The 27996-nt window shown below is 42.4% G+C and overlaps 1 protein-coding gene across 1 annotated transcript in view; it reads left to right on the top strand.

Moving 5' to 3' along the window:
* Positions 1 to 27996, top strand: part of ANKS1A (ankyrin repeat and sterile alpha motif domain containing 1A) — a 155438-nt gene that overhangs the window by 17029 nt on the left and 110413 nt on the right. The window contains exons 2-3 of the mRNA XM_054025507.1: positions 26216 to 26296; positions 27754 to 27910. Coding sequence (XP_053881482.1) covers positions 26216 to 26296; positions 27754 to 27910 — 238 coding nt within the window. The remainder of the gene's footprint in view (positions 1 to 26215; positions 26297 to 27753; positions 27911 to 27996) is intronic.

The following is a 27996-nucleotide window of genomic DNA, read 5'->3' as shown; positions in this document are numbered from 1 at the left end:
TCTGTGAGAAAATAGCTGCTTTTTTTTTTTTTTTTAAGATAAGGGAAGTGCAGTGTATATCTATTATGCATGGACTTCAGTAAATCATTTCACATGGTATCACATGGAAATTTATTAACTTAGAGAAGATGCGGATTAGTACAAGAATTCTAAGATGGATAAGGAACTGACTAAAGGGAAAAAGGCAACAGGTTGTGCTAAATGGTGAAATTTCGAACTGGAGGGAGGTTACTAGTGGAGGTCCTCAAGGATCAGTTTTGGGACGACATTTTATTCAATATTTTTATGAATTACTTTTGCACAAAAAGTAGAAGTGTGATAATTTATGGGTGATACAAAATTGGGAGGAATTGCTAACAGAGAAGGAAGATCGGAATATTCTACAGGAAGATTTGGATCACCAAGATTTGAAAACCGGAGTAATGGAAATGTCGTCATATAATTCAATACTATGACGTTCAAGCTTATGCACTTACGGTCTAATAATAACTTCTGCTACAAGCTGGGAGCTTATCAGTCAGAAACAACAGAGGAGCAGAGACCTGGGCATGTGGGTTGATCACAAGATGATTGACCTGCTGATGTGGTATAGTTGTGGAAAAAGACAAACACAATCCTAGGGTATAGGTGAGGTGAGGCGAGGTGAGACGAGACGTTTTCAGTAGAGAGAGAGAAGTATTAATGTTATTGTACAAGACCCTTGTAAGACCTCATTTGGAAGACTGTGTATAATTCTGGTCACCCATGATCCAGAAAGATGAAATCAAACTGGAAGAAGTGTTGAGAAGAGATACTAGAGTGACTGGAAAAACGAGGAGTCCTTGTGATACCTTAGAGACTAACAAATGTATTTGGGCATAAGCTTTCGTGGGCTATAACCCACTTCATCAGATCCTTGTTTTTGCTTATACAGACTAACACGGCTACCCCTCTGTAATCTGTCACCATGCAAGGCACTGAATTTAGAGTGACTTGGAAATGTAGGGCCAAGCTTACGAGAGGCGACTGGAAGAGCTTGGCTTCTTTAGCGTAGCAGAAAGAAGACTGAGAGGGGTTACTACTTTCTCTAAATACATAAGTAGGGTAAACACCACAAAGTGAAGAGGTATTTAAGGTAAAGGACAGTGTTGGCACACGAACAAATGGATATAAACTGGCCATGAATAAATTTGGGCTAGATATTGAGGTTTCTAACCATCAGAGGAGTGAGGTTCTGGAACAGCCTCCCAGTAGGAGTTGAGGGACACAGGGACAACCTAATTAGTTTTGAGAGATCTGGACAAATTTGACTGGGATTGTGTGATGGGTTTGCTTGTGGTGATAGGGGGCAGGGCAGCCATGGAGTTCGCTTTTATGTTCCTAAAGCTCATTCTTTAAGGCTTCAGCTGGCCACCTGGTCAGAAGGGATTTCCCCCTCCAAATGTACTATGGATTTTTTTTTGTCTCCTTTCTCTGAAGCATCAGAGATGACCTTGGCTGGAGATGGGACACTGGATTGGAGTGGGCCAGTGCTCTGAAGTGGTATTGAGCATTCTCTCTGACATGCTTGGCTGGCTGGTTCTTTCTAACTGATTTCCATATGTGGGGTTGGGAAGGAATTACCCCAGGTTGGATTGTCAGTGATCTTGGGATTTTTTTTTTTTTTTTTTTTTGCCTTCATCTGCAGCGTGGAGTGTGGGTTGTAATGCTTTGGTTGTTGGGGTTAATGTGAGGGTGCTGGGCGATGGCCTGTGATACACAGGACGTCTGACTGGGTGATCTGGTGGCCCCTTCTAGCCTTAAACTCAGAATCTCTGAGACAAAGATGAGGCAGGAGTTCCTAGGGGCTGAGCTCCCTCCCATTGTAATGCCTGGGGGCAGATTCTCTGGTTCAGGGCAAGTAACGTGTTTAACACTTAAATGCCCTGCAACCACAAGTTTGAATCCTAGAAGGGTTATTTCTGCCCTTCATCTTACCTGAGGTAGATGAACCAAGTTTCATGCAACCTATGCATGGCTCACTTGAATAAAGACCTGTTTAAAAACTAAGCTCTCCTGCTTGTTTTGAGGGAACACTTGAGCTCCAATGGGGCACTCTTTTTGGAAGTTCTCATGAACTTTCCTGAAAACATCCTTCCCTTCTGGGTTCTGCTCTCTGTCTGCTACCCTCCACCCCAGAGCTGGCTGCATCTCAGTGGTGCTATTTAGCTGCTGTAATGTTCGAGGATCTTTTCAGGATGAAGGGCCCTCTTTAAATGTAGAATATGTAAGTCAGCATGATGACTTGCTGGTATTGTTACAATGTGCTAGTCACTGTCAGAACCCAGAAAGCACAGTGCCTGCACCAGAGAGCTTGCTCTTTAATCTAGCGTACAATCTTGAAAATCAACTACATCCTATTTCACAGAAACTAGTTAAATAAAAAGTGTTAAGGATTTATTTTTCTGTCGCAACTGTGACTAGAGAAGCTGATAGAGCTTCCTGAAGAAGGGAGGAAAATATGGATTGAAATGTTAGTCTGCTTGAGACTGAGTGAAGGAAAGTCTTCTGTATTCTGGGACAAGGGGTGAAATGTTTGATTATAGCTCGGGAGGCCAGTGAGCTGTGAGTCATGCTCACAATGAGATGGCATTAATGTATGTGGCCTCTTTTCTGTTTAATGGCAGAGGAGCCTACATTATGTCCTCGAACTATTTATACACTAGCTTCCCTAAGGACTGCTTTCTGAGCCGGTACTCTTCCACCTTTTCATGGTGTGGGAAATGGCCTGCTTAAAGTAAGACAGCAGTGCTTTCTACTGCAATTCAGTACTGGATGTTGGTGGGACGGGATCAGAAAATATTTAGTTGAAAGACTCACTTTAAGAGAAGGGAAGGGGGGGAAGTGTCTTTCAAGGAGATAAGGCTCTCAGCGCTCTGATGTACAGTGCATCCACTCACAACAAACCATCAACCCTGTCAACGTATCCAGCTATTTCCATAAAGGCTCACAAGGAAGAGTGAAAGAATTCAGCCTTCATTAAATATTTGGGAGGTGCTTGGCTACTAAATGCTGGGACCATATGGGTATCTACATGTTTGAAGGGGGATGGAAAAAGCAGTGCAAACAGAGGAAGCAGCAGAGCCTGGATGGCATATGCCACCTCCCATGGACCTTGTTGATTTCTTTATTTGAAATACTCTGGGACTAGTGTGAATTGAGCGTTGCTGCCAAAGTGGTTGGTTTTCTTTAAAACTCTTCAATTCTGGGTGCAGTCTACCTTGTAAAAGGCTCTTTCCATTCTGAGCTCTGTCTGTGCAGTTTAAAGAAGGATGGAGCTTGAGGTCCTATCATATTTTAGGTTTGGAAATCTAGTTGGATAGCAGTAGTGAGACAGCACTTTCCCCCCGTACTTTTAAACCCATGGTTTCTTTTAAAGGGACATTCCGTTTAAAAATAAACCATGTGGTTTTTCTAGCTAAGGGAAAGCCTCTGCTATATATTGTGGACAGAAGAACACAAGCCCCCTCCAAAAGCTAGTAGTACAAGTGGATGTCATCAATATAATATAAGTAGGTTCTCATTAGATTTGTCTCTGTTCCTTTTGCCTGCTTCTTTTCTCAGACTAAAAGCCAAAAGTGTTAGTCTTTCACACTCAATATTTAAGTGACCTGAAAACTAGGTGAAATGCCTTATCCTAATCTGCAATGTTTCCAGATTTGTCAACAAGAGGTAAGGTGGCTTCTTTTAAACTGTAATCCCATCAAACAAACCTCATCCTTGGTAAGGCTTAAAGCCTTGAAATGTAGAGACATGCATGGGTTTTAAAAGCTCTTTTACCTGCTGTGCTTAATTTTAGAAGCCAATATGGGTTTTTTAGGAAGAGTGGTTATTGAGTAAAGCACTGAACTGGGACTCGGGAGATCTGCAGTCTGTTCTGTGGGAAAACCCAGACAATGTGAACTTGACCAGATGACTTAATCTTTCTGGCTCAAGACCTCTGGAAGATGGGGGGACAGTGCTTTCTCTGTTCCATCCTTTCTCTCTTGTTTAGTTAGATTAGAAACTCTCCAGGCCAAGGGCTCTACTCTGCGTGTGTGTGCATGTACGTACGGTGTCTAGAACAGTGAGTTCCTGGTCTTGGTTGGGGCTTCTAGGTGCGAATGCAAGTAGTGATTTATGTGATACTGTGAGACCAACAGGGTGTTTAAAAAATATTGTGGAGCCTACCCGTAGGCACCACCCTTCAAACACTTTTTCATGTTCCTGTTGACATTTGAAACATACAAAAATGTTTTTTGTTTCTTTTTTCCAAGCCCTAATCCAGCCTGCTAGAAAGCTAAAGGTACATATCTGAAAGTTTCTTAGGTTTATCTCCTGCCAGTTAAAAACAGATGAAAATACTACTGAACTGGGAATATATGAAGCATTAGGGCCTGATCCTGCATGAAAAATGGGATCGGGCCCTGTCTTTATTGACACTATCCCTTTCACTTATGTTTAAGACCTAGAAAGTTGGGAATTGGCTCAAAAACCTGGTTCTAGTAATCTAACTTTGAAGTGCATGTTGGTGCGACACACCTGTTGCTCCCTTAATTGGAAAGGATCCCTCTGTGTGAGAGTTGCTGGAGGGCATTCTGTCCTGCTAACCTAGAAACAAGATTCCTCAGCTTAGAATCCTAAATATGTGAAGTGCTTTTTTTTAACCTGCAAATTACAGCATAGAAAGGACAGTCAAGTGGCAGACTTATGAAACAGTAAGAAGATCAACCCCCCCAATGCTGTATGTTAAGTACACTGCTCCAGTTCCTCTTAAGACTCCTCAGGGAAGGCTGGGTAGCACTTGCTTACCCCCTTTTTGAGTTAGATCCACTATGACCTCTCTCTGCTTCTGTGAATTGGCTCAGGTACACAAAATGGATCCAAAAGGGTGCAGTACTTTCAGATAACTGCTTTCTCTGGCCTTTGACTAGATAAATTCATGGAGGGTAGGTCCATCAATGGTTATTATCCAGGATGGGCAGGGATGGTGTCCCTAGCCTCTGTTTGCCGGAAGCTGGAAATGGGGGACAGGAGATGGGTCACTTGATGATTGCTTGTTCTGTTCATTCCCTCTGGGCACCTGGCATTGGCCACTGTCAGAAGACAGGATACTGGGCTGGATAGACTTTTGGTCTGACCCAAGGTATGGCTGTTCTTATGACTTCCATGTGTGGATTTGCTATGGAGGGATGGAAGTTACTTGGAAATGTCTGTTTCAAGACTAAAGATTAACAAAATTAAAATGAGCAAGTAATTTTTAGGATGCTGTCTTTGGTCATTCTCTTGTACAAAGCTGCTTCCTCCTATAAGTGCTGTTTCTGACTTGTGCTCTCTTGTTACACTATTTAAACATGAATGGGTTCTCGTATTCAAAGAAGCCACTTTGTGCAGGATGTTCTCTGCTCCAAGGCCTTTGAAGGAAATTGCCTGTTTGCTTGTTTTATCTGCAATCAGCAAAGTTGGTTCAGATGTAAAATTAATTTGGTGAAAAGCAGTGTGGGTGTGGGAATATATTAAAAACCAAAAAACAACCCAATTTGAAGTTTTAAACTTTAATCTGCAGAAGCCTGTTTAAACAGGTGTTGCCTCTAATGTTGCTTTTTAAAATCATGCATGAAAAACTCATTGCATGCTTACCCAAGTCCTCCCCCCCCCCCTCCTCGTGGAGTGAGCCTTAAATTCTGGGCCTTACCTGTGTGCTCTTTAGGATGGTGTTTGAAGGCATTATTGACTAGATCTTAGCTTTGTCTTTCAGATGAGACTTAACATGCGTGCTTGAGGTAACTAAATATCCTTAAGTGTTTTTCACAAGTGTACGAGTCAAACTTGTATTTGGGTTACTGTTTTCTGCCTCCCTAAATCCCCCTGAAATTTTGGTTGGATTTGATGATCTTTAATTCCTTTCCCAGACTGTGTAGCATTGCTGTCTGCTGATAAACAGCTGGTGTTTTCTGCCTTAAAAGTGACTGCATTTCGGGGATGGTGGAGGGCAAGTGATTCTTCAGTTAAGCTGTTGAAGTGCTTAGGGATCCAAGTAGCAATATAAAAGTAAGCTGTTACTACTTTGACATAACTATGGAATACACGATTTAAGTGCAAAACTTGTAGAGTAACAGGGAGTTTGTCCCCACACAGGGTGCTTAGAATTCACTTGTGCCGTTTATATTGGACTGAGGCATTAAAACTGTGTTGGGCTCAGAAATATCTTTTCATTAGGTCTTGCCTCCGGAGCTACCTTGTGGCTAGCAGTACTGCATTAACAAGTCCAGAAAAAGACCAAAAAGCTTGTATCTAGCTGTTCATGCGCCCTTTCAAATAAGTGGGTAGGTGTTTTAAGGGCTTTAAGGTATGCAGCTTTTCAATATTGTTAGCTTATCTGATGCGTGTTCACTCAAGAAAATAGTTGTCCTTGTTCCTGAGGAGATGAGTTTTGCAGAAAAGGTGAAACAGCCCAAGATGAAAGCCTGCCAATGCTGCCTTCTGAAAGCACGCAAAGCAAGAAGTCTGGCAGGTGGGACTAAAGCAGAGCCTGATTGAGCAACCTGGTTCAGAATCCATCACGTAATCTGGACCTTATAGTCGCAGGATAGGTATACAGTGAAACCTGCACTAAGGACCTCACCTCTGTCTCACTACTTGCTCCATTATTTACTCCATATACAAGTTTATAGGTACAGCACTGAAATGTGCCAGTTACAAAGATTGGTGGTATACTTTTCCTCCAGGCTTGTAAGACCTCCTCAGTTTTACACAACCCTCCCAAAATAGTGGGTTAGCTGATTCCCTCAACCTATAATATAATGAATGGCATCTGGACTGGCCGACTTTTGTGCAAGTCACATGTTCCAAATCTGCATGTTCTTTGTAATGGCAGTCTGTAAAGTTGTCATTACTTGTTTATGCGTCTCTTTATCTTAAGAAAGATTGAGTATGTCAGCCACTGTGGTTATGCACTTTATTGCCCACTTTCTTCCATTGATATACTTGTGAATGTCATTATTAGGCCTATTAATGTTAGCCAAAGTGGTTAACACACTTCCTGCTTTTTTAGGACTTCGTCCTGCAAGCCTTAACTAAGTCAATTTTGTTGCTTCCTCCCTTCTCTATATATAGTCCCAGAAGTAGAAGGATTTGTTCTCCTCAGTGCTATGCTGGTATTCAAATTTAAATGCACAAGGTCAAGATATTGTATCATATAGTCTGTAAATATCCCCTTCCAAGTTGTAGTTATGTAACTTCTCTATTCACTTTCTTATTTACTCTCCATCTGCTCTGTGTTTCTGCTACTCATTCTGTAGGTACCCACTTAAGCAACCCATCAAGTAGCTATTTCTAAAGGAGACCATGTGGTAAATAGTCACTTTGTCTAGTATGACTATGTACCACACAGTTGCCAGTTATGTTTCTTGTGCCCTTGCTGTTCTTTGTCTTTCTGGTTTGAGATAGTTATTGCCTATAGTTGATTGTTTACTGTGCCACTATTAACTTCTTAAAATAGACTGTTTGTGAAACAGTGCTTAATCACTGTGTGGCTGTATTGTCATTGATTCCGGAGAGCAGGAAGATTACATGCTTGTCTGAAAATAGGGTCTACCCAAACATTTTAATATTAGTAGCCTCTCCATGCTTTTAATTCTTGAGCCTTGTGTGTTCCTTTGCATTTAGTCTTGGATACTAAAGCAAACCTTTTACTGTAGCTTAAACTGTCATCCTAAAAACTCCTTCCTTTTCACCTGATTTCCCACTCCTTCCCCCAAATGGAGACCTTTTTAGAGTCTCCTGCAAAGATAAGGGAGCAAGCCGCTATCAGTGACTGCATAGACAGGTCTGAGAGCACTACCCACACAGTTCAGAGTTTTAATAAACTAATGGGTTTCTGAAAGCCTGAACTTACTGATCTTGGCAATGCAATGAGGGAAATATGATGTTTTGGGTGATTGGGCCACCCTTTTCTGTGGCTTTGGTCTCTGTAGTCTGAATGTGATTAATGGCACAAAATGATGGTTAATTTCAGTTGCTCCTTTTGAGCAGGGGAGAAACTAATTGTGCATCTTATTTTCTTTGTGTTTCTCAGTGTCTTTCTTTACTCATCAGCCTGTTTCCTTCTTTCTTTCCCTTTCCAGTTCAGAAATGACCAGGTGCTGACTCTGCTGTGTTACTTAGCATTCCATGCATTAATTTTAGAGGACCCCAAGCAGTGATTTCAGACAAACAAAAGAAACCACTTTGTTACTAAAGCGAAGGGGCTTTTGTAATGTTACAAATCAAGGCATGGACTAGAGGCTGTCTTACCTAAGCTGCAGGGCATGATAACCAAATGGAGCGTTCAAGGTCAGCTGTCATTGGACAGACTGCTTTAGGGTTGGGGGAAAGGTTTTCTGCCTGGTAAATCATCCGAATAGAGCCCTGCGTGGATACAAAATTTGTATCCGCATCCGATCCGCAAATATGTCCACAAGCATCCGCATCTGCCTATGTAAAGCTGTTATCTGCAGATTTGTAGGGCTCTACAGATGAGCAATCTGTACTGGTGCAAGGGAGATAGAGAAACTGGAGCCACATTTCTTTTTCTGCAGCTACATATCATTTAATCAGAGGCTTAACCAGGATGCCTTATGTTTCAGAGGTGGTGAAAATGTCACTTTTCTGATAAGCAATGAGGATGCCAGGTTTCTTACCAAAAATGCCTTATGAGAATCGGATTAGGTCTCTGGTAGGATTTTTTTTAAACAAGTCAACAAGCTACTGTTTTTTCAGTATTGTTGACATTATCTGACAAGTAACATGTCTGTTTCACAGACTAGGCAGCTAGTTGTGTGTGACATGCTTTCTGCCATCCCAAGACATTTAATTGGTGTATCAGTTTCATTTGATTGGGGCTGGTAGGAGTGGGGGGGCGGGTTGGGGCAGATGAATGGTGTAATGAGTTAGGTAGCATGCTTATGTGCTGATCTGTAGGCTTCAGCATTTTTGCACAACTTCCGTTTGGCAATGTTGCTACCCTTGAACTTTCACCTTGGTGTGGCTGCTGATTGCCAAGAGGGAATAGAACAGATGAGCTGTAGATAGCAACAGAAACAGCATGGGGCAGCTATGTAGCTGCTAGCCATAGTCTAGCTGAGCTTTTGAAGTTATGTAGTTCTGTATGGCAGAAGGAAGTAACCATCCATTCCCCCACCAAAAAGAAATTGGGAGGAACAGACAGTGCAGTGCAAGTTTGGTGGCTGTAGATAAAGTTAGGGCTTGTCTACACTGGCAACGTTAAAGTGCTGCCGTGGCAGCACTTTAATATGGCTTGTGTAGTCACGGCACAGCTTAAAAAACCACCTCCACGAGGGGTGCAGCTACCAGCGGGATGCACTGTCTATACTGGCATGTTACAGCGCTGAAACTTGCAGAGCTCGGGGGGTGGGTGGGTGTTTTTTCACACCCCTGAGCGAGAAAGTTGCAGCGCTGTACGTTGCCAATGTAGACAAGCCCTTAGCGCAGTAGGTCTCAAACTTTTTTACTGATGACCCCTTTCACATTGCAAGCCTCTGAGTGCAACCCCCCCCCCTATAAATTAAACACCCTCTTTAATATATTTAACACCATTATAAATGCTGGAGGCAAGTGGGCTTTGGGGTGGAGGTTGACAGCTCGTGACCCCCTGAGGTATTCTGACCTCCAGTTTGAGAACCCCTGTTTTAGAGTGTTACCAGTGCTGTTTTTGGTTAAGGCAGGGAGGAACTATAGGTGTATCTATGAAGCTGAATATCCTAGTTAAGGAGAGCCCTTCCTTAGAAGGCTCTGCCCTTGTTAAGATTTAGGTAGTGTTGCGTATACTTTCAAGGATGTTTGGGTTTGGTACTTGAGCAGCCTTTCACCAAAAGATCCCTGCTTCAGCAGAGCCTGGTAGAACATGCCATCTTGACATATGTTTGTTGTTTCCTTTGATCGCATCATAGCGACAAGGTTGAGCATCTCTGCTACTTACCTTGCCAGTGAGATACTTGGGCAGAGTATGCTGCTGTTTTTTAATATTGATGCAGTTTGTTTCTTTAAATGCATCTTTCTCCCAGCAGAGCTGAAACAGGAAACTTGTTTCATTCAAATGATGAGCCAGGAGTATTGACCTAACTGATGGTGCCAATTCCAGTTATCAAGAAGGCCCTATGAATTTGTCAGCTTTGGAGTATTGTATATGAACTCCTCAGTGCATCTGTTTATGTAGTGCCCACAGAAGAATTTCACTCCATTCCGATGCTAAGTGGAATATGGGAGAGTTCCTTGCAGTACTAATAAAACTTCACAGCTCCGTGTCCCTTCTTTGAGGATCTCTAAGCACTTTGCAAATGTTGGTCAAACTCTGTGAGGTAGGAAAGTGTGACCCTGTTTCCTTATCTGCCAAATTAAGGATAAGGCCAGCCTTCTCAAACTTGGGTGCGTAAGTTTAGGCACCTAAATGAATGGCTTGTGGTCCCGCCCCCTCCCACAAGGGCTGAGTAGCCAAAGTTGGTATTGAAATTTTAGGCACTCAGGTTTGAAAGTATTGCTTGTCACACAGTGAGTTAGTAGGTGAAACTGTCTTGACTCCATTCCAGTGCATTAGATGAAGTTGTCTCCTTTTTAAAATACAGAAGCCAGGATTTCTTCCCTCTCCTTTTCCCCTCTCCTCAGCACTTTCTTGAGCAGTGTTCCCTCCACCTCCATCTTTTGGCTAAATCATGAGACTTTAATTGGCAGTGTTTTAAGGGTTGAAGTCTCCAGACATAAGTCTACTGGCGAGCTGAAGGAGTGTGGGATCCAAGGACCTGTGACTGGAACATCAACAAGCAACCCCATTTAAAAACTATCTTCCCTTTCTCTAACTACCCCTGCCCTGCCAGCATGCTGCTTTGTGGGGCAGCTTGAAGAGGGTGCTGCTCGGAGGAGGCAAATTCACATGGAAATCGTTAATAGGGTCTTTGGCTCCACAGACTTTTCCTCTGTGATTGCAGGGCTCCAGTAGGTTGCACGCCCCTGTACAGCACTAGTCGCTGAGTGCTGACCATTTGGCCTTATCTGCACTGAGATTTGAATCTATTGCACTTTCCTGGAGAAGCTCTGTTTAGATGTGGCGCTTGTGTTCTTCCATCCCCCCAGCAATCTACATCAGTGAAGTGTGTGAACTCAGCTGCTTCGTTGTGTCTAATCAGCTGGAAATGCTCCAATAATGTGAGCAGGTTGCTGAGCGAGTGGCTGTAATGGTTTTAGGAATAAAAAGCCATGTGTGCACTCAAAGCAGGCCTGATGTTTTCCTATGGCTTTTTATTTTGCCTTCTGCTCAGAGCTGTTCTTTGATGTAGCGTAATGTGCACAAATGACCCCATCCTTTGCTGTCTCTTCTGTTACCTAATGCTCTAGGTAAAAGCAGACTCCTCCCCTCTCCCACCCCACCCCCCACATATGAAGTTGAGAGAAATGCATTTCTACTGCCAAGGGGCCATTGATAAAAGCAGGGCTGTCCTTTCCATAATGGGGACTTAACTTGGGGCTGGCAGATCTAGAAGGAAAAAAGCCTATTTATTTTGTTCATTTGTAGCAGAAACCTGCAGTCTTGGTGGCTAAGCATATGATTGTCAGATTTCTCAAACCAGTGGTCCAGGCTGCATAATCCTCAGAAACCTTGTCTGCGATTGAGTAGGGGCGGGAGGCTGAGGAAAAGTAAATTTTGTAATGGGTCACTACCTTTTGTGGTCTTGTAGCTTGTTTGCTGATGCCTCAGTTAGATACAATTTTGCTGCTCTAATTTGTTGTGCAGAGTTGATGTAGGCTGTTGAAGAGCTCCAGTCCAGAGGTGGCTGTGTTTCAATAGTGGAGGAAGTGATTCTGGTGTACTTTAAACTCCTTAGTGTTGTAAAGCAAGGGGCCAAAATTGTTCAACTACTGCAAGATTGGTTATGTAGTATTGCTGCATTTGTTAAAATGTTGGCTTTTCTAAAGCACGTTAGTTACCCTCTTTGTATAGTTGCTTGAGCTGTGTTAGTGTTGGATACGCAGGTAGTTGCAGCCTGTATAGGTCAGTCAGCTTTCTTGGTCCAGAGCTAGTGCTCTGTAAGGGAAATTAGACCTGGAGATTGGAAGGTCTTTGGGGCAGGGATTGTCTTGCTATGTCTTTGCGCAGTGGGACCAGTTGTGGTCACTGTAATACAAATAGCTGAATTGCCTGCCAGTGAGTCAAAGATCAGTTTCATGTCTACTAGTGTATAAAGCTATTAATAATGTAGGCCCTTGAGAAGATCGCCTTTTGCCCCGGTTACTGCTTGTTAGTTATGGTCCAGTTGGGTGAAACCACCCTCAATATCAGGTTCATGCAGGGCTGTCTTGGGTAATCGTCTTTGATGGAATTTCTTCTTGAGGTTGCCAGAATTGCTCATTGGCTGGTTTAGGGCATGCTGCAAATCTACACCTTTATTTCAGCTCTCTGGATCTTCTTTAGTCCCCTGCTTTCCCTATACTCTGTACTATGGGGGGACTTCCTCTCTCTATCGGATACTTGGGTACTCGTGGTGTGGTATGCTCTTGTGCCAGACAACTTTGTCTGGTACTGCATCTGGTGTGTTGGCTTTTGTTCCCTTTGAATGTCTTGTATGATAGTTTCTGTACAGCAAATGGACCAATCCTGGCTTTGCACCAGCATTTAAACAGGGAGGTCATATTGGGCATTACAACTCAGAGTGGTGGAGGGCGCACAGGTAAACACAGTCTGGTAGTGGCATAATGCAAACCAGTGTGGGATGGCTATTGGAGCACTGCCAAGTCAATGCGAAGCTAGAGATATGTCCTTATGAGCATTAGTCCACACTAATTCAACCAGCAATTAACTAAATCCACTTTCGAAGTAGATTATAGATCAGTATTAGGTGGCCAGTTAATATGCTTTAAGAACTGCATTGTGTGGACTTGGGTCTCTTTTAAATTTGCACAAACTAAAGGTAGGGCAAAATAAATCTCCCATGTAGGCAAGGCCTAAATACAGCATTGGCCTTGCAATTTATGGACTCTCAAATAAGAGTGGGTCCTTAGATTTCAGGCTAGAGCAATGAGTTCCCTCCGCTTCCAGTCCTGATGCTGGAGCAGAGGGGTGAAGGAATCTGGTAGCGGGGTTGTCCCATCTATTGCCAGGGATGGAGGAGCCCCAGACAGCTGCTTGTCTTGCTTTTGCTTAAAACCAGCCCCATGTGCCTGCCTTGTAGGAGATGCAAATGTTTCCTTTCCATTCTGTGTCTTGCGCTTAAAGTGCAATAGGATTAAGTTTTTTAAGCTGACTGAGAGTGATATATTGTGACACGGGAGCATTGTAAGTAAATCACTCTACGAGTGAGAATGATGGAGTAAATGTGTATCTTAAATGAGAAACGGAGGGTTGGTTAAAACTATAAGCCATATTTTAGCCTTTTGACTGGCTTAAATGCTGAGGAAGGATAAAATGGAACTCTTGAAATTCCCCAATGGAACAAGTCATAACACATCTCTCCCTCCTCTTTATACTCTGGAAAAAAGTCACTGGATGGTTTTCTTGCAGGGGGTCAGACATGTCTCAGGGCTTTATATGTACTGGAATTTAATGTGAAGGTAGGAGGTTTAGGAGTTGATCGCTTTTTGTCTTCAAGCAAAAAGGGCATGCACAGGAGGAAAATTCCAAGAGTAAATGCTTTTAATTCCATCTGCAAGGGTTTGAATCTCCTTAATACAATGTGCACATTTAAAATATGCACAACAGTTGGGGGAGGGCGGTTTGTGATTAAACCGGAGCAGAATCGCTTTCTTGGTCAGGCTACAGATTGAAATGGTCTCTGAAGAAAGGAACCAAATCACTCCCAGAATCCCTGAACTTTCTCAGTGTGATTGGTCATTGCCCAGCAGTGTTCAGAACTGAGCATTAACACCCTGGCTTCTCCTTGAGTAATTCAGTAAGTGTCCATCCGCATGCCTCAAATCTTAATTTTCAAATTCAGTGCTGATTTGCTTCTGTGTGGTTTGTCAGACTACATATCCCCCACCACTCCTAGAGGAGAGAATCGGTGCCTCTTAAAAGGGAAGTTTTGCCTCAGTGGTGGAAACTGGGCTGGGTGACAACTTGGCTTGGAAACAAACTTCACTTTCATTTATGCAAAACCTGTTTCTTTTGGCTTGATTTTTAAAAAGAAAGAAATAATTCTCCGTATTGACATCTTAAATTAAAAAAAAAATTGTGTTTTTTCTGTACGAGCTCACCCCAATTTTTTCCTGGTTATAGTAACAGCATAAAGCTACTCTCAGATTTCTCCTTTTCATCCATTCTGGTTTCCTTTCTCAGAAGGAGTTGAGCTGGGTCACTTGCTCTAATGCTCTGAGGTGTTTTTCTTAAATATCGCTGGGTGTTCCTGTTTAATATGCAAATAGAATTTTTGCCTTTTTTCCTCCTATATTTAACAGTTCTTCTCCCAAGTTTGGCTGCCAGGAAGTCTCAAATAGTTATTTGCTTTAAAGATAGCTGATGTGGAATTAAGACTTGCTGCTGATAAACTTTACTGCTTGCTACTCCCCCGAGAGGCAGCTGCCGTCAGAATTCAGGCCTCTGTTTCCTAGAGCCATAATTGTTTCTCAGTTTTGAGTTAAAACTCTCTCGGGTCAGCCCAACATAAAGGACTTGCAGGAAAACACTAGGATTGTGTCTAAAGGAGTTGCCTGAACCTGGAGGCCTGATGGTAGTGTTGAAGTCTTATCCCCAGAGGAATTAAAGGCGTTTCTCAGATTGCCTGGAGAGGATCTGCTTGTCCTGTGAAGCATTCTGTTGATGGGTCTGATTGCTTGGCCATGATGGGCATATCTTCAGTAGAACCTTAATTCTAAACTATATCAAAACAAATAGGTCCATTGGAAGCAGGGTTATTAAATACTACTGGGTAGTTCAGGTATGGATTGTATGGAAACCTGCAGTGAGTGTCCCAGAACTACCCATCAGAAGCTAACAGATCTACAAAACTGCCCACTTAAAGGCTTTTGTCAGTAGATACGGCTTTCTAAGGCAGGGTGAGGGGAAACACTTCCTGAGTACCAAAAACAGTAATGCAGTAGAAAGCTGCTTGTTAAAAAGATGTCTCTATTAAATGAACAAACTCTTTCCATCCTTGTTGTTCATAAATCAAGGATCCTCCTCTTGGTGAGGACAATACCTGTTCAAGCAATGTAAGAGAGTGGTGTGTGTGGTTTTTTGTTTTGTTTTGTTTTTTTACAGGCTACCATTGCTTAGTTTTCAAGATTTCTGTTTACCAAGGGGCTTTTGGAAAAGATTTGCACTAGTAAATCTTTCTCCTTTCCCTGCACTTGAAAGGAATTTCCTGAAAATAGCTGAATGCAATTAAAGTAGGGGAAAGCACTTCCAGCATGTCTTCACCTGCTGGCTTTAGCTGACAATACCAGTCAGATACTCCTTGCACTGTCTCTGTGAATGCCTGCCTATACCCAGGCACTCCCCAACAGGTTGGGCATACCTTTCTGGTGGGGGGAGAAAGGGTGCAATCTGATTGTTACGGCCTGCTCTTCAGGTCCATTTATTTCTTGTTGTTGTTCTGCGGTCTCCTGTGTGTGGATTAGTTTCTCCTCAGATTAACCGGTCCTGCTTTGCCGAGACTGACACGCACCATTTAATTTCGGAGCCATGAAGTTTAAACTTCATCTGATGAATACAGGAAGTGCTGACTGGGTAGAAATCTAGACCCAACAGAAATCACTTGTATGTTCCCCTTGGGTAAAGTTTTAATTCAGTACCCCCCCTCTCCTCCAGTATGTGGGACACACTTTGTTCATATATTTTGGAAAGACCTCACTCAATATTATGTATGTACTGTTCAAATACTGCAGTTAGTAAATACCTATACATTTATTGTGTGCACCTATATTAATTTTGAATGTTTGTCTGGTGACCACTAATCACTGCTCAATGAGCACCAACTGGAGGGGGTGGCTTAACTATCAAGTTGAAATATCCAGATTTCCTAGAACCATGCGTTCAAATCCTAGGACGGTCAGTTTCTCTTCTTGCAGTTGACTCTCTCTCTTTTACATAGCACTTTAACTATGTGCTCAGCACAGATGTTAAAGATCCCAATGTGGTTTTCATTATAGGTACTGCCAACTTTCCTCTCTCCCGTTCCTGTGCAATGTGCTGTGTGCTAGTTGAGCACCTATCTGCTACCCTCCAACCAGAAGTGGCTGCATTTTAGTAGTGCATGTTTTCATAGCATATGAAGGGCTCTGAAGTCCTTGGGGTGGGGGGAAGCACTGTGTAAGTAATTGAGCACTGATAATATAAAACTATTATTCTGCATGTTGATTGCAATAATCAGTGTGTTCTGCCACTTCCTCAAATCTGTGCAACTGCAAACTTGCATATATCACTGTGGGCAACTTGATTCCAGGAACAACTGGTTTTGTATGGCTTAGACACAGCAATGTTAGATATCCAAGTCTAAATTTAGTTATTTGCTTCCAGTGGCAGAGTGGATGACAGAGATACCACCTGGATATGATTGTTGGCGATGTTGATGAGGTATTCCCTATTTGTGCAGTCACAAATTGTCTCTCCCATTTGTACATGCAGCTGCCATGAATTGCCATCTGCCAGGAACTCACCATTAAGGACATAGAGTAAAGGTGCTGCTTTTCTATCTGCCAGATATATTGCTCCTTCCTGCATCTTAATAGGTCTTGTCACTGGATGGTTTTGTTTTTTTCCCCTTGGACTGATGCTGTGAATGCTGAATTTAGGGTATCAATTGGTGGATACTATTGAAGATGCATTCCTACATCCACCCTTTTCAGGGAGCAACATGTATTGTGTGGCCAGCTTTGAGATGAAGTTCAATCTCCAATGTCTGAGCCTCAGAAAGTGATAGTGCTTTCACTGTGAGAGGACTAGGACAAGAAATTTGGTGTCTAGGGCCCCAAATAGCAACAAGTCAACCAGTAGGTAGCATAGAGCACATCTGATAGCTGCCTGGATCCTCAGCTGGCATGAGAGAATAGAAGTGGCATCGTATTCTCAGTGTCCTTTCAGGTCACATTTTGTGACTTGGGAGAATGGGTGGCTTGCAGGTAGTGACTGGAAGTAGATCCAAGGCTGCTATAGTCTTTCTTCTGCCCCTTGTCATCTGACTGAACTCCTAAACCTGTCCTTTCACGTTTGTTCTCATACGGGATAAATGCTGATCCTGAGCCAGAGAGCTTAGTGCCTGGAATACCTAAGGCTTCAGAAAGCATTCCTGACAATTTTGGGAATGCTCTGTGATCTAGCTCCTGCTTCCTTTAATTGTGTACTTCTTAAATCAAACCAGCTGGCTGGGGATGGCCCTTCAGAGATCCTTGGTAGCTTCCAGATCTGCTGCTAGTGTGTATTTATTTATGTATTTATTTATTTATTCTTAAAAAGTCCTGAGCTTATGTTCTGGACATGTACAGCATAAATGTAGATCACTTCACACATTCCTCCACTGCATCCTCTGTGGTCACTTTCCTGTATCACCCTTCCACACCCATTCAAACACAGCAAGTTGGCTTTACAGCCTCTTGCATCCCACAAGAAGGAAGAAGAGATTTTTGATCTAAACAATAGTCCACCATCAAAATAATATGACTTTTTGACAAAGGTCTTCCATATTGGGTCCCTGTTAGCTGCCAGCTATCCTACTTTGTAAAATGCTTGGCGATATTGTGATGTTTGAAACGCTAAAGAAATGAGTTATTGGATGTTTCTCTTCTGGTAAAATTAAGGCACAAATGTTAGTGGGAGAACATTATACGCACCAAATGCTTCCCGTACAAGATTGGAATGTTAAGTGACACTTAATGCGTGCATTTAAAATGCCTGTACACTCGGCAATGCATTATATAATTATGCTTTGGATTAAATGGCCACACACATCTTGTATAGTATGTTGAAATTTGTTTTCATAATTGATAAGGCACTTCAGTTGTAAAACGCTAAAGCCAAGCTTTATAATAATTTGTCTGTTTGAACTCTGTTAGGTTGCTGGAAAAATGTTTTCCAATAATCCTCTTCTCTCCCCCACCCCCAAAGGTACAGAAGGCAACATGGACTCCTTCTGTTTAAGATGTCTGTCCCTTTGACAGCATTGTCTCTCAGTTAAAGCACAGGGCTTGGAGTCAGAGGTTGTACTCCCAGTTTGCCATATGTTTATTTTCCAAGATTTCTTATCTGTAAAATAGGCATAATGACCTACCTCACAGCATTGTTAAGAAATGTTTATAGCATGCTTTGAAAATATAAATCACTGTAAAAGTGCCAGGCATTTGCTGAGATACGTTGTGTTCATGTTCCGTGCCTGTGTATGTATGGCAAATACAAAAAAGGTGAGGATGGTCTTGCATTAGAATAGCTAAGATCTAGTGTCTTGAGGAAGTAATATTTAATTCTGTATATTAACTCTGTATTCTGCACTTTGAGAACAATGGGTGGTGAGCTAGTAAGTCTCCAATTCTAACAACTATCTCATGACTTGAGCTTGTAGTTGAGGCACTGAATGAGGTTTCAGAACATATGGGTTTAATTGCCAGCTGCTAGGCATCCTCTGTGACCTTGAATGAGTCACTTACTCACACTATTCCTCAGTTTCCCCACCTGTAAAGTAGGGATAATTCTACTTCTAGCACCTTTGTCTCAAATATTTATAACACAAATTCTTCAAGGCAGGAGAACTGCCTTATGCTGTCTGTACAGTGCCTAGGACAATGGAATTCCAATCTTGGTTGGGATTTCCAGATGCTCCTTTAATATGAATAATAAATGAGATTCCAGGTTACCTATTGGTGACTCTTCTGTTACTTGCTGTTGGAAAGTAGTGTTTAGTATTTTTGTCTTGATCCGAGCACAGCACTCCTGGATGATTTTCTGATTAGTTACTCTGGGCAGAGAAAAGTAGATGGGGAGGCAGGGGGGCAAAATAGGGTTTGTTTAAAAAAATAAATGAGGGGTTTATTGTGTTCTAAAGCAAGGTGCCTTATTCAGTTATTTTCCCCAATGGGAAGTTATAAAAGGCCAAGGGCCCACGGCACTTGCTGAAGCAAGAGAAGCAGAATAGAAAAATGTGTATGAAGAGTAGATGGATGTTGTAACTTTTAGGACTTGCCTTATTTCCATAGTGTTCTGCCTTTTTAAATGCATTAAATATGGATATCAGAAACATGTAAAATTCTTCATTAGCTGATGTGAAGAAATGGGAGATGAGACCCAGATTATTGTGGCTGGGAAGTTGGCATTTTCAGAACAAAGACTAATATTATAAATCCAAAAGCCTTTTTGAAATAAGGCTAGGAAAAAACCAATCCATTCACAGAAAGCTAGTCAGATCTGCTTCAAACCTTCTGTGCTCTTTTAGCTGTCTGAAAATTATTGGAAACTTGTATTGCATGATTCTCTCAACCCTGTGAGGCACAGATTATTCTACTTATACAAATGCTGTTTTGTTTTTCTTTAATCAGGGAAATAGCTTAATAACAATGTTGGCATGTAACACTTCATACAGTGGGCACTGTTTCTTTCCATCATTGTTTCAATAGGTAAGAGTATAACTGTGTGCACTGTAGATCTCAAAGTATCTTAATATTTTTATCTCCAGTTTACAGATTTGGAAACTGAGGCATTGTGCTTTAAGCAGCTTTCCCAGTGCTCCCCAGCAGAGTCAGGAATAGAACTCAGGTGTACCGACTTCTACACTGGTCAACTCTCTGCTGGCTTACTGAGGGCAGGGCATAGTATTATTAGAGGTAGGACTTCATGAATTTTAGTCCCAGTTCTGATTTCCTTGGGCACCTAATTTTAATGCTACTCTTCCAGTTTTCCCCATCTATAAAAATGGGGGTGATGCCCCTGAAAGGTAGACAGCGCTTTGAAGGTGACCTGCTACATGCAGTCAGTTATTCCCCTTGTTTCATTCCTGTCTGTATGCTGTTGGCTGTTATGCTTTCTCTTTGGAGAAGCGGGCCCAGATCTTGCTGTACCTTTTCACAGTCAAAGGTCAGTGATAGAAGGCAGAAGTCACTGTACAGCTGAGTTTCCATGAAAGGAGAACGAGCCCCTCAGACACTGTTCTGATTTCCCATAGGTTCTTCGTGTCTTCACCATGTAAAACCAACTTAATGAATGGGCTTTTAATGTCGGATTCTTTTTTAACTGCCGTATGTGTTCTAAAATGCCTCTTGAAATGAGGAGTTATGCGCTATCATTTCTTCATCCTCTGTCCCCAGTAAAACAAACCTGTTAAAAAGATGGTGTTGGCTGAACAGGGTTTGACAATGAATGTCACTTGGGTACTAATGAGTCCAAAGTCGGAGCTTAAAAATTTCAAAATGCTTATGGGAGCAGTACCATCTCCAATATGATATAAGAATCCTCCACCTTCTGACACTGAACACAAGTACAGAGCAATGCAAACCTGTTCTATTCTGTTGTTCTGGGCTTCTCAGTGACTGCATACTCCAAGTATTTATCTCTGTTAGTGCAATGGCTTTCGAACTGCTTGGCACCAAAGGTCTGCACTGGTTCTGTTTCCATGATGCAGAAGCTTTGGATCGTCATCAAAATTGCATCCCCTTCCGGTCTTCCGAATGTGAGAGTTAAGGTCCTAGGGGACTTTACTTCAGGGTTGGTGTTTTGTGCTTTTGTAAAATGTCAACTTGCTGCAGAGGAGAATTAATCCTTTGCCGGGAGGACTAGGGGTGTATTTTCTGGCAATTAAGAAAAAAAAAGCTATAATCCAGTCCTGCTACTCAGAACACTACCAGATTGCATGAGAGGCTACTAAAAAGAAAATGACTCTACAGAACCATCTTTCAGATCGAGGGATAAAAGCCAGCCCTGGCAAGAATTGTTTAGCAATGTTGGATGGGGATGAACTCTGTAACAGAGAAATCTTCATATAAGTGTTCTCTCTCTTTATCTCTCTCTGAAACTTTGAAGCCTCTTGGTAAGTCCTTTCAGACTCTGAGGGTGTCAAATCCCCATTTGAGAGATTTTGTTACTGGATGGGTGCGTTTGTGTGTTCTTTATATCAATGGACGTGACCAATAGGTTACTCTGTAGCTTGTAACTCTTTCCCAATATGTAATAACTTTCTTCTGTCACTTGTCAAGGCCTCTGTTTTCTAACTACACCAAATTTCTAAGCACTCTAACAGTTGCCAGTTAATTAAAACTTTATCTGAACTTCCTGTGACAACTGCATGCTTCCTTTCCCACTCCGGCTTTCTGTCCACAACCACTTGACAATCAGTCTTGACTTTGTAATACTTAACTTTAACCCCTTAGTATCAGCGCCATAAGCTTCCTCAGTGGTACAGTCAAAGGATGGTGTTCCTTGCAACAGTTCTGTCAGTGGGTATGTCTATGCTGCAAAGAAAAACCTGTGGGGGGCTGAGTCTAAGAGCCCAGCTCAGTTGGCTAAGGCTGGAGTTGCAGGGCTAAAAATATCACTGTAGACTTTACTGCTTGGGCTGAAGCCCCCAGCTTCTGAACGCAGGTGAGGGGGGTGGGTCTTGGAGGCCAGGCTCCAGCCTGAGTGCAAATGTTGACACTGCTATTTTTAGCTCTGGAGCCCGAGCCTCCTGAATCAATTGACCTGGACTCTGAGACTTGGCACTGCAGGTTTTAATTTGTAGTGTAGACATACCACTCTTTCTACAGATAAGGTGTGAGGTGTCACTGAGATTGTTCCTCTTCTGTAACTGTGTCAGATACTGCAAACAGCTCTCCGAGGAAAAGGCATGTCTTCCACAAAGAAATACTTCCATCCCAATGTCCTCTCAAAGTTTGGTCTCTGCAGCCCATAGTATGTAGTCACTTTACTGTGTCTAGATCTGATAAGAAAAATCTCAGTATCTTAGTTTGTGTCAAGTGCCATGCACTGATCCTTTCTTAATACACAAAGATTTGGTTTCTAGTAAGGCTTAAGAATTATATGGCAATTTTAACTATGAGGAGAAGCTGAAGATGGAGTAAAGGGAAGAGAAGACTGATTTACTTCTGGCACAATCCCAACATCTAAAGATAAATGTTTCTCAGTCTCTTTTTGATCCCTACTTCATTCTAGGCCTTGGGATGAGTTGACCTTTTTTGACCAAGGTGGGCTAGTGTGGGTTTATTTCTTTCCATTAGTAAGAATAAAAAGTCACTTGTTGCAGACTCTAGGCACCTTTTATTGCTTTTTAAAAAGCAAAATCCTAGCATAAAGACTCCTGCAACAGCCAGACTTCCTCATAACGAGAACAAGCAAAGCCTTCCTGGTGGAAATACTCCATCTCCACCTTCAAAGTCTTGCCCTCTTCCCTGTTTTCCTAGTAAGAAAAGCGGTCTCTGCATCTGTAAAAGTTTTACACTCCGATATCGGAAGTGTGGCTGCTTCAGAGCTCTGAGATTTTTCTTCCGGGTTAAGTATGCTATTCCTATACTGCTGTGACCTTGGGCAAGTCGTTTGATTTACAGTTTCCACTTTCCCCATCTTTTAGATGGGGATAATAAAAATTATCCACTTCATAAGTAATTTGAAATCTTCATATGAATGATACCATAGGTGCCCAGTGTTGATGGTGGTTAACTGCAGGCATTGGGTGCTGTGTGTGCATGTACACAGCGTGAATCTATACCCCTCTGATTTCCTTTCCTTAGTAACCTGACCAAAATCAGAGCAAATTTTAACACAATCTGTGAAAGGGGATATGCAGACACATTTATAACCTTGCCCAGACTAAAAAGTTTCTCTGCCATAATTTTAACCATTAATTGCCACTGTAAATACAGCAATAAATTGGCTGGGTAACCACACTCCATGAGCCCATTGCCAAATGGAAACCACAGAGCTCTAGAATTGACTAAATCCAACTCTAGCTTCATGGCAGCTGAAAGTGGGAGGGCACTTCCTGGATTCTGGCCTGTAGTTTATTCTGTCTCTGAGCTGACTCGAAGTCATAAAAGTGCACAGCCAGGGCTTTAACCCTGCTTCTCAAATGATGCTAGCAGCATCTGCAGTACTGTACACATTCAGTGACCACTTCATTTTCATTCATTCTGTGCTGCAGGAAACTGGGGGACTGGAAGAAGTACTACGTGAGGGCGGGTGAAAATACTATCTGTGCACTAAAGGCAAGAAAGGCCGGAATCCTTCCTGTAGATCTCACCATGTCTTCTAGATTACATATGCTCCACAGTAGAGTGCCCTGATACTGGTCTTGTATGGTGCAAATTTCATTGCTTGTACTTTAGCAAAATTCAAGATGGGTGAATTAACAGCAGATCTGGGATGAATCACCCATACCTTCTTGACTCCCAGCTCCAGATTTAGTCCACTAGAGCAGTGGTTCTCAACCTTTCCAGATTACTGAAGCCCTTTTAGGAGTCTGATTTGTCGTGTGTACTCCAAGTTCACCTCCGTTAAAAACTTCTTGCTTACAAAATCAGACCTAAAAATACAGACGTGTCACAGCACACTAGTACTGAAAAATTGCTGACTTTCTCATTTTTACCATATAATATAAATATTGTACTTGCATTTCAGTGTGATACTTGTGAGCCTTGTCTGAAGCTTGAGCCCCAGGCGGCAGGGCTGAAACATGTAACTTAGCTTTGCAAGGCCCTGGGCAGTTGTCCTGCTTGCCACTCCCTAATTCTAGCTTGCACTTACGATGCCACTATACCTGTCCCATGACCCCCTCCCCCCTCTAGGGCACTGCAGTCCTCCTGGTGTATCCATGATTGAGAACCACTGCACTAGAGCACTCTACCTCCTCTCTGTATTTGGTCCTAAGAAGTCTGGACTTTCAGGCCCCTAAGCCAGTCCCTCTAAGGGTGGAATGCATTGTACAGTTCTAGGAACAATTTTTTTCTGGGGACCAGATCATCTTATGCACTGTCCCTAAGTGTACTCTGAGGGGGAAGACAGTATGGGCCACGAAAAGGGAAGACAATATTCTTGCCTTTCAGTCGTCAATGAGGTATATAGTCGAAGGATTTATATTCTATCCCTATCAGCTCATCTTGTTTTTCTTCTGAGGTAGATATTGAGGACTATGCAGTTTATTGGATAGGGATGTATTTGGATATGGCCTTTAAGTAGAGGACCCATATTATCTTTGTACAAGGTAGATTTCTTGCCCCCAGTGCCCTTGGTCATTTTTTCTCTATATTGCTTATTGCCCTTTATCTATGTCTGAAAAGCTTTTTATAACAGTCCATCCACTAGATCATGTGGATTCTCTTGGTGGGAATGAACTTCAGTGACACATTTTGTGGTTGGGGAGGCCAACTTAAGTTTTTGAACATGTTTGTCAGAAAGAGGGAAGTAAATAGTTGGGTGTAAGTTTGAGTTCCTACTTGGCCTACATAGGATTCCTATTGGTTTGATGCCCTTCCTGTTTTACCCCAGCTCTTTTCTGCTGAGTTGATAGTGTGTGTGGTGTGGCATTTTTCTGGCGAGGGGCCCTCGAGTAATGACTGTTGTTTTAGAAAACCTAATGACTGCTCGGGTTGTCTGTGTATCGTACCATGAGCCATAGTGATTACATACTGTAGAGGAAATGAAATTGTCAGCCCTAGTTCATAAACAGCAACAGTTCACTCTTATTTTAAGACAGTGCAATTGTGGAGTGGAGGAGGGCAACTAAGCATCAGTCCTGCTTCTCTTTAAAAAGCAAAACAAAAATACCTGTGGGAGCTGGGACCTTTCTGAGCTCATTTAATTACTCCTACTGTACTTTCGAATGCATCCGTTTCAAAACAGGCCAGTGTGCAGCAAAAAGGGGCTTATAAAAGAAGGCACACTCAGAGATGGAAGTCTACAGCTTTCTTTGGAAGCATGTCTGATTTCAAATGTATCCATCCTGTCTTTTTAAAAGCAGGTTCAAGTGCTGGTGAAAGCTGCCAGACATGGCAGCCCTAGAGATTGAGTTCCTTTAACTACTACAGCATGGGCAAGGTTAGTGCCCACTTCCTGCCCACATGCTCTCTCCCCTGGCTGCGTCAGTATGTTTCAATCCTGTTCTAGATGGGCCACTTCTAAGGGTACGTCCAGACTACCCGCCGTATTGGCGGGTAGCGATCGATTTATCGGGATCGATATATCATGTCTCGTTAAGAGATATATCGATCCCCGAACGCACTCCCCGTCGACTCCGGAACTCCACCGGAGCAAGCAGCGGTAGCGGAGTTGACAGGGGAGCCGCAGCCATCGATCCCGCGCCGTGAGGACGGGAGGCAAGTCAGAATAAGATATGTCTACTTCAGCTACGGTATTCCCGTAGCTGAAGTTGCGTATCTTACATCAACACTCTCCCCCCACCCCCCCAGTGTAGACCAGGCCTAAGGAGTAAAAGAAGATTAATTCTCCATGGCCTATTAAATTCTTGGTCTCAGTCTGCCAACAAGGCAGGCCAGTTCTTGGAACTGCTCTGAGACCACCTACTTGTTTCACACAGACCCACTAACAGCTGTCAGACAGAGATGATTTTTGGTCACCACTGACTCAGAGTGGACTTGCATAAGTGATCTAGAGATGAAAGGCTCTGTATCCCATTACCAATCTCAGTTACATATTCTTTAATGTTTTTTACCATTGAGAAAAGGGACCCCCAGCTGATGAAAATCCTTCAGAGAAGGGAGAGGATTAGTGGTGGGTTGATGGTGTGGGGTGTTGAACCTGTTCTTGTGTTAATTTTTAGATAGACGTTTGCCACTGATGTTCCTTTAAAACTTCTTAATGAACTAAAGTACTGTTAAAGTATGCATCCGAAGAAGTGGGCTGTAGTCCACGAAAGCTTATGCTCTAATAAATTTGTTAGTCTCTAAGGTGCCACAAGTACTCCTGTTCTTCTTTTTAAAGTACTGTTGAGAAGCCTTGTAGAATATTCATTGGTGAGGGAATAGCAAATCTCTGGCTTAAGAACTCAGATCTTTGGGAGGAATGCTGAGTAGTGAGTCTGCTTAATGACTCTGTTGTGCCTTGTGACATTTGTTACCCTTGTTTAACAAAGCATTGTGCAATATCTGTTCTCTGCCTTGCTGTAGTTAATTGCAGCTGCCAGTCCATTATTATGGCTTGATTTGAAATAACAGACTTAACATAAGAACTCTGCAGAAACCTTTCCTTGCCAGCTGGCTGCCTCTAAATTTGGTACATGACTTACTGTTTGAGTTTTTTATCTTGCAGCATCTGGAGGGGACCAAATGTGAACTGTGTTGACAGTACTGGATACACTCCGCTGCACCATGCTGCTTTGAATGGCCACAAGTAAGCAATTTTACTATAGTGCCTCTTAACTTAAAGGATGCCCAAGTGCTTTACTATCCATAAAAAATAAATATGGGGGGAGAGAGAGAGAGAGAGCGCTATAGAATTCCCTCATTCACAAGTATAATGCAGCTGCCTCGGAGATAGAACAAGGCGTTGGTGCAATACGATACCACCTTCAGGACAAGAAGAGAACAACACCATATTGCGGTGAAATTGTAGGGGCATGTTTTTGCAGAATTCAATTAATCAGATTTAAAATTTGGCTAGGATGCTTGGGCTATCTCAAACACACTTTCATCTTTAATAACCACAAGTGACGAACACTTCTTGTTGTGTAACTCATCCAGAAGACGACCTCTCCAGGAACAGACACACCAGTAGGATTCTACTGGGATGTGTATTAACGCTGCCCCGATGTGTATATGTTGCTGTTTCCAATTACTTGATCACATTTTCTTAAATACAATACAATAACATGCAGTTTTTCTACAGTCTTCAGTACATGTGTAGAATCTTGGCTAGTAGTGAACAGTGACAAGATGATGTACTGAAACTTAAATAGCCTTAAAAACCTCACTTTTTGCCTCAAAGCTTTTTTTCCTCAGTTTTGCTTGGTTTGTACCATGACCCTAGGAGCTTGCCTCCAATAGGTTTTTTGCACTGAGACAGACTCAGTCATACACACCACCAGTGCAGGTGTAAAGAAGTGACTTACACCAATGCAACAAATTGACACTGGTGCGACTCACATTGCATAGCTGTGCAGCATGTCTGAAGAACAGGTATCCACCAGAGTGACAAATGATCAGAAGTTTAGAAAGTATGACTTACGTGGAAAGGTTCAAAGAATTGGCATATTTATTCTAGCAAAGAGAAGGCTGAGGGGAGATACAAGTCTTCAGATAACGAGTTGTTATAAAGAGGATGTTGATCAGTTGTTCTCCATGTCCACGGAGGATAGGACAAGAAACAGTTGGCTTAATTTGCAGCAAGGGAGATTTAACCTCAATCCTAGGTATTAGGAAAACGTTCTAACACTTAAGGATAGTTATGCACTGGAACAGGTTACCTGGGGAGATTGTAGAATCTCCATCGTTAGAAGATTTTAAAATCAGGTTAGACAAACACCTGTCAGGGATGGTCTAGGTATATTTAATCAGCACAGGGGGATGGACTAATGACCTCTTGAGGTCCCTTCCAGCCCTACATGTCTAAAATTCTTGGGCAACACCTTCTGGGAGTTCTTAAATCCACACAACTTTCATTTTGATAAAAAGAAATGATTATTGTTCAGATTTGGGGTGTGTTTTTTTGGTGTGGTTTTGTGTGTTGTGTTTGCAAACCACTATTTTTGAGCAGCCTAAACTTTTTGGGTGCAGACTGCTAAACAGTATCCTTTTCAGTTCTGTTGCGACTGAGTATTTTGGAGACTCATAGCCATCCTTATTTTCCAGGGATGTGGTGGAAGTTCTGCTGAGGAACGATGCGCTAACCAATGTGGCAGACTGCAAAGGTTGTTACCCTCTTCACTTGGCAGCCTGGAAAGGAGACGCAGAGATAGTAAAACTTCTCATCCATCAGGGACCCTCCCACACTAAAGTGAATGAACAGGTCTGAATATCTTCCTCCTCCTATTGGTCTTTAATGTACCAGCAGATTTGTACTCCTAGGGTGGAAAGGAATGTGTCAGCTGCATG

This window comes from Malaclemys terrapin, chromosome 4, assembly GCF_027887155.1.
Source record: "Malaclemys terrapin pileata isolate rMalTer1 chromosome 4, rMalTer1.hap1, whole genome shotgun sequence".
Lineage (NCBI taxonomy): Eukaryota > Metazoa > Chordata > Testudines > Emydidae > Malaclemys > Malaclemys terrapin.
Note: the sequence above shows the minus strand (reverse complement) of the source record. Positions and strands in the feature narration are given on the sequence as shown.